The sequence below is a fragment of the Suricata suricatta genome, chromosome 12, assembly GCF_006229205.1.
Source record: "Suricata suricatta isolate VVHF042 chromosome 12, meerkat_22Aug2017_6uvM2_HiC, whole genome shotgun sequence".
Lineage (NCBI taxonomy): Eukaryota > Metazoa > Chordata > Mammalia > Carnivora > Herpestidae > Suricata > Suricata suricatta.
The window spans coordinates 105,424,171-105,434,339 of NC_043711.1; the positions used below are offsets into that span (position 1 = coordinate 105,424,171).

Below are 10,169 nucleotides of genomic sequence, written 5' to 3' on the forward strand. Positions count from 1 at the left end.
GCCCCGGCGCCCCCCTCCGCCGCAGTGCAGGCAGCCCCGCTCCGGCTCGGGGAGGTCCGCGGCAGCGAAGGGAACGGACCGCCTTAGAGGCCCAACTCAAGGCTCGCACCCTGGGTTCCAACCCGCCGCCCCCCACCTCCTCTTCACCGTCTGGATGGAGAGTTCAAGCTTCCAAAACCTGTAAGACACCGGGTTTTCAAGAGAAAAAGCAGCCACGGCCTCTAGACTCGGGGTTCCCACCAGCAGGAGGCGGCACCTGGGGGGGGGGCCCACCCTGAGGGGAACTGCACAGCCCCCAGGTCAGGCAGGGCCTGCGGCGCCCTGTCGCCCCAGCAGCCTCGCTGGTCCACCCCAGTGCCACAGGGGGTCACTTCTGAGTGTTCCTGCGAGAATTTCTGCACTGTGGCCCCAACCCTCTGTTCCCTAAACACCGAAAAGCTGTGAGGTCACGTCCACGTAAACGCCACCCCTGGTGACCATGCCTGGGAAGGCCCAGACGACGCGGCGCCTGCCCGAGGCCGCTGGGAACTGGCGGCCCCCGGCCCCCAGCCCGAGCGCCCGCCTGAGGAGGTCGGACTCACCTTGCGCACCACCTCCTCCTCCTCCTGCCGCTTCTCGTAGTGAGAAAAGTCGTCAAAGATGGAGGTGGTGTGCTTGTAGGCCGCGATGATCCTCAGCACCTGCTTCGCCTTCTCCAAGGGCACCTCCTGGGTGTCGCGGGAGTTGGTGACCGGCTTGTTGTCGTTGTTCTCCAGCCGGATGTGCCGCAGCTGGTTGTTGGGCACGTCCTTGACGAAAATCCACTTCACGTCGAACTTGCCCTTCCACTTGTCCTGGGACCAGACCCCCGCGCTCGTGCCGTAGTCCACGGGCGACTTCATCTCGGCCACCCCGCAGAAGTGGCCGCTCCCGTTGACGCTGAAGAGCAGGTACACCGGCCCCTTGCTGCCCGCGGCTCGGAAGGCGCCGTCCAGGCGCTTGTTGCCGTGCTCCGTGCTGCACCAGATGGAGTACTTGATGGAGCGGTGGATGTCGTCCTCCGAGTAGCTCTTGATAATGAACACGCGTCCGCTCTTAAGGTTCCAGTCGAACTCCTTAGGGTTATAGCTGTGGGCCGCTTTCAGTTTTTCTAGAACGGGGTGGGACTCCACACTGGGGGCAGAATTAGGCTGAGCACTTCCGGGAGAGGTCCCATCGCCGCCGGCCCCTCCGCTCTGCCCAAACACCGTGTTTCTGTTGCGAGGGGCGACCCAGCGGGTTTGGGGGGGCTGCTGAGGGCTCGGGTACTGTGGCTGGGCCAGAGGGGGAGGCTGGGCGGGGAGCGGCTGCACGGCCGGCTGGGGCTGGGGGGCCAGCGGGGGGGCTGGCTGGGGGGCCGGGGCCTTGGTCGCGGGCCCTTTGTTGTCCCACGTGCCGATGTCCATATGATGCTTTATGGGCGGCGGCGGCAGGGCTGCCCCGATGACAGGTCCGCTTTTCGCTTTCATTTTCGGCTGTGGTTTCGCCGGCTTGCTGGCGATGGCAGCCCACGAGGTCGGCTTGGAAACAGGCATATTTACGTTTGTCCCGCCGTTCCCGGAGAGGACGCCGGTCATCGCCACGCTGCTCACCACCGACCCCACGGTCTTGACGGCGGAGGTGGTGACGTCCCCGATCTTCAGGCCCACCATGCCCTGCTCCAGGCTGTTCATGCCGGGGGCTTTGCTGAGCGCGTCGCTGGGGAAGCCCGTCTGCCCGTCCACGATGGTGCCGCCCAGGGAGCTCGGCGGGTACGTGTAGCTGCCCCCGTAGGCGGAGCTCTGAGCCTGCTGCCCCTGAGAGCCACTCGTCCCCCAGGCGGAGAAGGCGGGGTTTTCGGGGAAAAAGTTGAACCTGTGCTGATAGATGCTGCTGCCCAGGCCCCCGGGCTGCCCGAAGACGGCGTCGTGCACGAAGTGGTGGTCTCCGTTACTGAGCTGTCCGTAGGTGGTGAGGTACGGGATTGGAGGGTCCCCTCCGGTGGACCAGGGCGCCTCGTTGAGGGAGTAGGGAAATCCGATGGACGGTGGGTAATAGCTGGACAGGTAAGGGTCCGCCATGGAGGGGTAACTGTTACTCTGGGGAGACAGGCACAGGATGAGTTAGACACCTCTCGGGAAATGACTCGGACATTCCCTGCGTCTGTCCAGGCGGGCTGGATGGCACCATCACTGCCCACGGGACCCAAGGCAAAGCCAAGTGAGAACACAGCAAGGGCTGAGAGCAGCCAGATGGTCACCCGCAGCGTGCTGGGTCCACGTGACACAACCAGGCCTGGCCGGGCCCCCGCTGGCCACCAACAGCCGACGGGGCCCAGCCCCTCCTCCACCTGCAAGCAGTGGACTGTTTACACGGGAGGGGACCTGAGTGAGGGAGACATCAACGCTGACGCCGCTCTCAGGACACCACAGGCGGCACAGCAGGGAGCAAGAGCAGCTGCCAGAAGGCCAAGACCGCCTCCGGGGAGCTCGGGGTGGCGGGGCGGCTTGCCCAGCAGCCTGGTTTCAAGCCCCCTGATCGCTCAACATCCGGGGTGTCCTGCCTCACCGGCAACACCCTTTTCCACTCGACCTGCGAGCCTCCTCCTGCTACGCCCCGTCAAGGGCCACTTCAGAGGCCCCTCCCACATGCCTTTCCTGCTGCCAAGTCCAAAGGGCCTCGCCATCTCGCATCCCCACCGTGGCCCCGTGGCCGAGACACAGTGTCCTGCCTCCTCTCTGGGCTGGAGAAGCCCTCACATCAGACTCCAACCTCACCTGGGACCCCTTACAGAGCGGAGCCTCCGAGAGGGCTTGTCAAGTGGCTGGACTGCCCTGGAGGCCGGCGCTCCGTAGTCTGGGAGATCTAGCCAACGCCTACCCCCAGGGTCAGCAACTCTGCAAAGTGTCTCCTTGGGCAGAGACTCCGCGGGTTTCTGGCCACAGCTGCCCCCACCCCGGCCGTGCCGCTGTCAGGTGACACAGATGATCTCCTAGGAAGTGTGGGTGGTGGGGGGCATGGAGGGGTGTAGGCTTCCCGCCTGGGGCAGCTGATGTAACGTGTGGAAAGGCCATAAATGACAAGAGTGGAGACAGCAGCAAACTTCCCAGTCTGTGCTGCCATTTTCTGACTGCTTGTTGGGCTCCCGTCTTCTTCCCTATCCTCTATTATCAACCAGAAAGTTCTCCGAGGAGAGCACTGAGCAGAGACCTCCTCCTCCAGCCCGCACTGACTGTCACGTGAGATCACCATGGGCCTGACCGAGGGGGCAGGGCGGGGGGCCCGAGCGCCAAACAAGCATCTGCGCTTCCCGGCGGCGAGAAGGCGTGCGACTCTGCAGACCTGCCAGGGGACCCTCTGGAGGACAGGCCGGTCCCTCGGCAGTCCTGGCCCAACACCTGACCGCGGCCACCCAGCCTCCTGGCTGCCCGTCCCCACCGCCACCTGCTGCGGCTCCGCTCCGTCCAGCATTCGTGGGGCCTCGGGAATCACAGTTCCTTCCCGTCGGCTGCTCCACTTGACATCAGACAACTGCAGGATCGCTTCTTAAAACGCAAGGACTTTCCCAGGAATAAACAGCAGGGAGGCGCTCAGGGAGTAGAACACAGACTGTGACCAGCGCCATCAAGTCCTATGCGCCTCGGAACAGTGGGCGCGACCCTCCCCCGAAAGGGTTTTGGTGATTCCGGCCCCTCTCCTGGTGACCTGCACCCAGCCTGGGCCCTCAGAGAAGCTCTCTGGGGCTGGTCAGGCTGGGGCAGAGGGCACGCTCTGTGAGGCGAGGGGCCAGTTCCTCGCTGTGACTTACACATAAGCCTCAGCCGTAACAGGACATGGTCAGGACACGAGTCACCATACGTCATGTTCTCCATTCAACGCCCTCACAGCTCATCTAAGGTCCAGCCCAGGAGCCCCCCGAGCTGGCACTCCGGGCCCTGCGATCACACCGCGCCCAGGCGCTTCCGCCGGGACTGTCCAGGGAACGGGAGCGAGCCAGCCGGCACCCCGAACCCTCAGCTCCACTCACGGGGTGCCTCCCGGCAGGAGGAAGTCTGGGGGAGGCGGGGGGGTGTCCCAGTGAGCAGACGGGAGAGTCGCAGGACCGCCTGGACCACAGGCCTCCCTCCAGCACCACGTTCTCACAGCCAAAGGAACGAAGACCCCTCGCTTCAAGGTCCCAGACCAAGGGGCGATCTGACCAGCGGCCGCAGGCGGCCAGCAGCTGTCCTCACGTGCACCGGCCAGGCACTCCTGGCCTGACGCCAGCCCTGCCCACCGCCTCCGTCCCTGCACCCGTCTGTCCTCAGCTCCACCCTCCCTGGGGCGCCGGCAGGCCGCGAGCCCGACTCCGTGTCTACCCAGTCTTCCCAGCAGCGTCTCGCTGCGCCTGGGCCCTGCTCCCTTCAAAGCCCCGAGGCCAAGCAGCGAACCAGCGTGCCCGCCTCCGCCGTCAGTCCTTCGTCCCGCAAGAAGACCGGATGTGTTTACCCCTCGCTTGCTATTCGCGCCACACACCCTCCCTCCCCGGCTGAGGTGCAAGGGAAGCAGTACCTGTCAGTCCGTCCATCCATGTGCAGCACGAAGGGGCCGAACGCTCTGGCCTGAACTTCCAGCAAAACTGAAACTCTCGTCCCCGCATGGGTGACCCAGAGGCGGCCCGACAGGCAGGGCCACACCGCACAGCGCTCACTCCGGACAGACGTGCCGCGGCCAAGACGCGCCCCCGAGGAGGCTGGGGTATGGGGGGCGCGGGTGCAGGCGCTGAAGCGGCGGACGGAGCCCGGCTTTCCCTCGGGCAGGGCAGCAGCTTGAGGCCGGGGTGCGGTGTGCCCCAGAAAAGGCAGGGTCTAAAAAATCTTGTTGAGGCCAGTGCAGGTAAAACTGCCCCCTGCTAGGAGACTTCGCCAGAACACAGGGCCTCAAACAAGGGAGGCGGCCGCATCTTCGGGAAGATGCCAAACACTGGGCTCCTGGGCGCCTCCTTGTGGCTGAGTCCAAAATCACAGACAGAACAGACTCCAGACACACCAGACTTCCAAGTCTTGGTCTGACTACGTCATTTTCGTTGAAAAACCACAGTAAAACACGTTAATAAATCTATTCTAAAATTCAAACTTTTTCACACTTAGTAAAATACAGCCACGTTAAAGAAGAAAAGAAAAAGAAACTCATTCTGAATGGCCAGAACTTAAGCCTAAGTAAATTATGTAAAAATGGAAACTACCAAAGGCGATTAGGAAGTCAGACAAAGGGACCAGCAGGTGAGCCTGAGGGAGGGCCTGGGGACACAGGCAGAGGACTGCAGCCCCTCGGCCACTGGGTCTGTGCAGGGACCAGTTTCTGACACCAGAGAATTTCTGCTCAATGCCCGGCTCGGGGCGCACAGTTGTTCATTTTAAGGAGGCTCCACACCCATCGCGGGCCCAACACAGGGCCAGAACTCACGACCCTGAGATCAAGAGTCGGACGCCCAACTGACTGAGCCACCCAGGTGTCCCATGAGGGGTGTCGTTTTGAGCAACCTGACATTCAGAAGTCCGTGCAGAGCCCACTGGGCCCTGCCAGCTGCGCGCCGCTATGGCAGGTCCCCACTGCGTGGGCAGTAGCTCGAGACGCCCGCAGCCCCCGGACCCAACCACAGGAAGCCCGCGCCGGGCCGGCAGGACCAGGCACCCCCCGCCACCTCCTCCAAGTCGCTGGAGCGGGCTGAGCCAGCTGCCCCCGGGCTCCCCACGGGAGGCGGACCGCGCCAGGCATCGGTGCTGCTGGGAGCCAACCACCCCCAAACCTGGCAGAAACCCCGGGTGACAGCCAAGCACAATTTTCAAGACAAGCTGGACTTTTTTTTATGAACAGAAACACGTCTGAGGTCACACGCTTTCCGCAGAGTAAGAAAGTGCAGACTTCACCTGAGGCAGCCTCTGAGAGGGGGCACACCAGCTTCTGGGAGAACCTGAACTCGGAACCCCCCCCCCCCCGCCCCAGCACTTCAGGCGGCTCTGCTCAAAGTGAAGTCAATCCTCAAGTCAGAGGGGTCACAGAGAGCACAGCTTTCTAGAATAAGCGTGAACCAATTATAAGTGATCAGCACTGAAAATGGGGACAGGAAAACTTACAGAACTTTCTCAGAGTGAACACATCCGACTACACTTAGAATCCAACTGAATTATTGAGAAAAAACTAGAAAAGTTTGCTTCTATTCCTTTCTGTCTCTGTCAGAGGGACGCGGGCAACCAAGCGGGTCCGCTGACAACAAGGTGCTCTGACGCGTAGTGCCCGCACTGCGGGGGCCCCACCCAGAGCCCGGCCGCCCCCCAGCGGCTCCCCGAAACCTCCTAAAGCTGACATGTATTTCGTGTCACAGAGGGGAGGCAGAGCTGCTACGTCTGGATGCTCCTGGGGGTGACCAGGAAGGGACAGAGGCTCGCCCGAAGGCCCTCCTGCCAGGGCCGCCCGCCCCGCTGACGGTGGCACAAGTGGAACACACCTGGGCTGCACCAAATCACCCCACTATTAAAACTCCATAAAACTCAAAACCAGAAATGGTCTCCAACTTGCTACTACAGACACCCAGACAAAAACAAAAGTTCCACGGGGCTGACGGCACCGTCCCCACCCTCACTGCGGCGCTGGCTCCGCAGGTACACAGGCCAAGTCACCAGGCAAATGGCTCCCTTCAAATGCCTGCAACCTGTCACGTGTCAAATACGCCTCAATAAAGAGACGCACAGCACCGGCAACCGAAGTGAGCCGCCCCGGCCCCCAGCCCCCAGCAGCGGCCCAGCAGGCCATGGGGCCATCGGCACCTCCCTTCTGGGCACTGGGGGCCGAAACACAGAGCTTTCCTCAACAGGAGACCTCGCCAGCAGAGACCCAAACCAGAGGTGTCATCAGTCCCCAGTGGCTTGTCTGCAAGGTGGCCACGTGCGGGGCAGCCTGCGTGGAGGAAGGAGTAACACACACAAGGACCAAAGGAGCCCCTGCTGTGTGCGTGGGAGAGGCTGGCTCCCCATCCCCCCACCCCCGCCACTGGCTTCACCACTGGGCAAACAAGGCCTCTCTGGTCCCATTTCTTCACCCACAAGACGAGAGGACCAGGAAACTTAGGATCTAAGCACTTTTCTGTGTTACCTACTGCCCACACTCCAACAGTCGGGCATTTCTGGAAAATCTGTTCTCAGTCAAAAGCCTGGATTTCCTGTTGGGAACTCTGGGTAGCTGTCTTCCGGCTCAGGTCATGATGTCAGTTCTGTGAGCTGAAGCCCCATGTCAGCTCTGGGCTAACTGTGCGGGGCCTATATGGGTCTCTCTCTCTCTTTCCGCCCCTCCCCAGCTCGTGTGCACACACACATGCACGCATGCTCTCTCTCTCAAAATAAATACGTAAACTAAAAAAATAAAAAGTTGAAAAAACGGTGGTGGATCTACTCTTAAACACTGTGACCAGCCCTCCTGCTGACAAGCACGCACCCTAGTTCCCAGGACAAAGGGGCTGGTTGAAGGCCGTTCCCGCAGCACTGGCCGGCCCGGCCTCCCGGCCTCCCAGCCTCCCAGCCTCCCGGCCTCCCGGCCGGCTTCCCTGGCACACAGCGGCCGGCACCGCCCTCGGGACGGAGAGTCATCTGCTCTATTTCTAAAGAAGTCCTCCCAGATAACATGAAGCTCCCACCTCGTAAAAACAGATCTCAAGTGAATGAAACGATTCCCCCCACCTTTCTTTGGTCAAAATCTAAAACACAACTCGGTTACAGCATCCGGACCACCTAAGGGGAAAATAAAGTACTCAGTTCACTTCTTGCCGTGACAGCGGTCACCAACGACGCTGTCACCGATGCAGATGCCAGCCTGCAGCACGTGGTCCTGCCTGGAGGAGGGGGGGTTCTGGGTGGGCAGGGGGAGGGGCCCTATGAAAGGTCTCTTGGGCACTTGAACTGCAGACTGGCTCAATGCAGTAGGAACACAGGCACCTGTTGAGCCTCCGACTTGATTTCGGCTCAGGTGATGTTCTCCTGATTTGTGGGATCAAGCCCCGCATCGGGCTCTGCACAGACAGGGTAGTCTGCTTGGGATTCTCTCCATCTCTCTCTCAAAGATAAATATAACGTTTTACAAAAAAGAAGGATGAAGATAAGGAAAAGTTTTAAATTCTAAGACATGCAGACGAGTGAGGAAAGAGACAAACTAACTTCATCCCACCACAGGGAAGAGGCGAGGCCTCGTTTTATTCAAGGCGAACAGGCTTAGTGGACACTTTAGTGCTTAACCCTACACTCCAACTGGCCTGGAGGTTGTTCCCAGGGCGAGTCGGCCCCCAGGAGACGCTGGCAAGGCCTTGCTGCAGGGCATGCTGGCGGGGGTGGTGGGGAAGAAGGCCCGGAAGGCTGCAAGCATCCTACGGTGCACAGTCCCCCAAACAAAGACGGTTTCCAAAAGGGCCACAGGGCCACGGCTGAGAAAGTCTGAAGCACCCGGGAACGGGCAGCTCCTGCCTGGACAGGGGCCACGTCGGAGCTTCACGAGCACCACCTGCCTTCCTCCCAACAAGCCCACCAGCAGCTTCCTCGACCGGCCACCGAGGCACAGAGACGGCAAGCACCCCCCTCCCCCGGAAGATCCGAACCCAAGGCCGAAGTCTGGCTCCAAAGCTCAATTCTTAGATGCTCTCCTGGACCACAATTCTACTTGCCCAGAGCCAAAATTACTCACCAGGTTTCAGAGAACTCTGTCAAAGGCCCGGCCTCACTGAGCCCCGGACTCGGCCTGCATCGGGCCCCAGCGGGCCCTGCCTCGGGGCGCGGCGCCCTCCAGGCACCCACGCCCCACCGTCAGCTCAAGGCTGGTCTCCCGGGCACCTCATCGGCAAGCCCCCTGATTCGAGCACTTCATACGGCGCAAGTCGAAACGTAGCAGTAAACTGATGTCCCAAAATTCAAACAAAACTGATGTAAAACTACAGGTTAAGAAAGAAAAACACACCTCACCTGGTTTGACTGTCCAGAAAGGTAGGGCTCAAAGTCATTGTCGTGGGCTGCGTCCTTCTGATGCAAAGAACCATTTTGTCCTAGAACAAGAAGTTGCAAAATGTTACATTCAAATGATAAGAAATTACTTTCCAGCAGGGAATTCAAAGGCAGTAAAGCCTGTGTCCCTCAATTTCTAAAAACCGCTTTTACTTCGGGAGTGGCAAGGCAGAACTTTCAACAAGCTTCTGTTTTTGATAAAACCTCACACAAGTCGGTAGGCCCTGACAGCAACGCAAGGAAGTGTGACTGGGCTCCGGTGCAGGCGGTCTGGCCTGAGCAGAGCACGGACGCCAGGCAGCGGCCTCCCCGCGTGCAGGACCAGGCCCGGGGGCAGCCCTGCGGCCAAGGCTGGAACTGAGCGCCGCTTCCGAGCTCGTCCGCACCCGCTCCGCGCTTTCGTTCCGCTGCTACCAAGCTCGGCAGAAGCGGACGGGAAGGTAAATAACGGGCTGGGCCCCTTCCAGTCTTAAGACCTGATGAACCGTATTTGGTTACACCGGGTAACACACACCGGTTAAAAAGAGTCTTCCAAGTAAACACGAAGTGTCACTTACCCGCTGTCACGACAGTGAGTCGGGGGTTCACCCTGAGCCAGGACATCAGGAGAGACTCCAGAAGGCTCGGACCACTAGGGCTCTGGCTGCTGGGGTGCGCGGCTGGCCCCCAGGGCCCCCCCCCGGAGCCAGCCCCGCACACCTGCCGCCTTCCCTTCCCCCACGCAAATCCACCATCTTGCAACCGGGAGGAAGGACGGAATGCCTCCCGCCACCCGTTCATCCACTTCTCCTTGAAAAGTCCCTGTTCCCCAACTGCTAGGCGGCCCCCGGCACTGCCACCTAACATTTTATCTCCAGGAAGCACGCGGAAGAGAAGCGTCCGGTTGCAGGCGCCCTTCCGAGCCCGTTTCTCCCCCACAAGGCCCGCCGTTTCCCGGGGCCTCCCCCGCCGCCAGGGACCTGCGCCGCCCGCGCCCACTTCGCTCACCTTTATTATCCTGTCCTTTTGTTCTCTGTGTCGCCGCAGGCCGGGACGTGCGCGCGGACGGGACCCCGGGGAGACGGAAACACAAAGTTATTCACGGGGACCCCTCCCGGGCGCGCGACGCGCTCCGGCCCGAACGGGTCCCGCGGTCCCGGGGCGCCCCGGCCC

The 10,169-nt window shown here is 61.2% G+C and overlaps 1 protein-coding gene across 1 annotated transcript in view; it reads right to left on the reverse strand.

Annotated features, from left to right (window-relative positions):
- The window catches only part of YTHDF1 (YTH N6-methyladenosine RNA binding protein 1), a 12,490-nt gene extending 2,396 nt beyond the window's left edge, over positions 1 to 10,094 (reverse strand). The window contains exons 1-3 of the mRNA XM_029917445.1: positions 10,005 to 10,094; positions 8,979 to 9,058; positions 582 to 2,096 (exon numbers count right to left, since the gene is read on the reverse strand). Coding sequence (XP_029773305.1) covers positions 582 to 2,078 — 1,497 coding nt within the window. The 5' untranslated portion in view covers positions 2,079 to 2,096; positions 8,979 to 9,058; positions 10,005 to 10,094. The remainder of the gene's footprint in view (positions 1 to 581; positions 2,097 to 8,978; positions 9,059 to 10,004) is intronic.
- Positions 10,095 to 10,169: the final 75 nt, after the last annotated feature.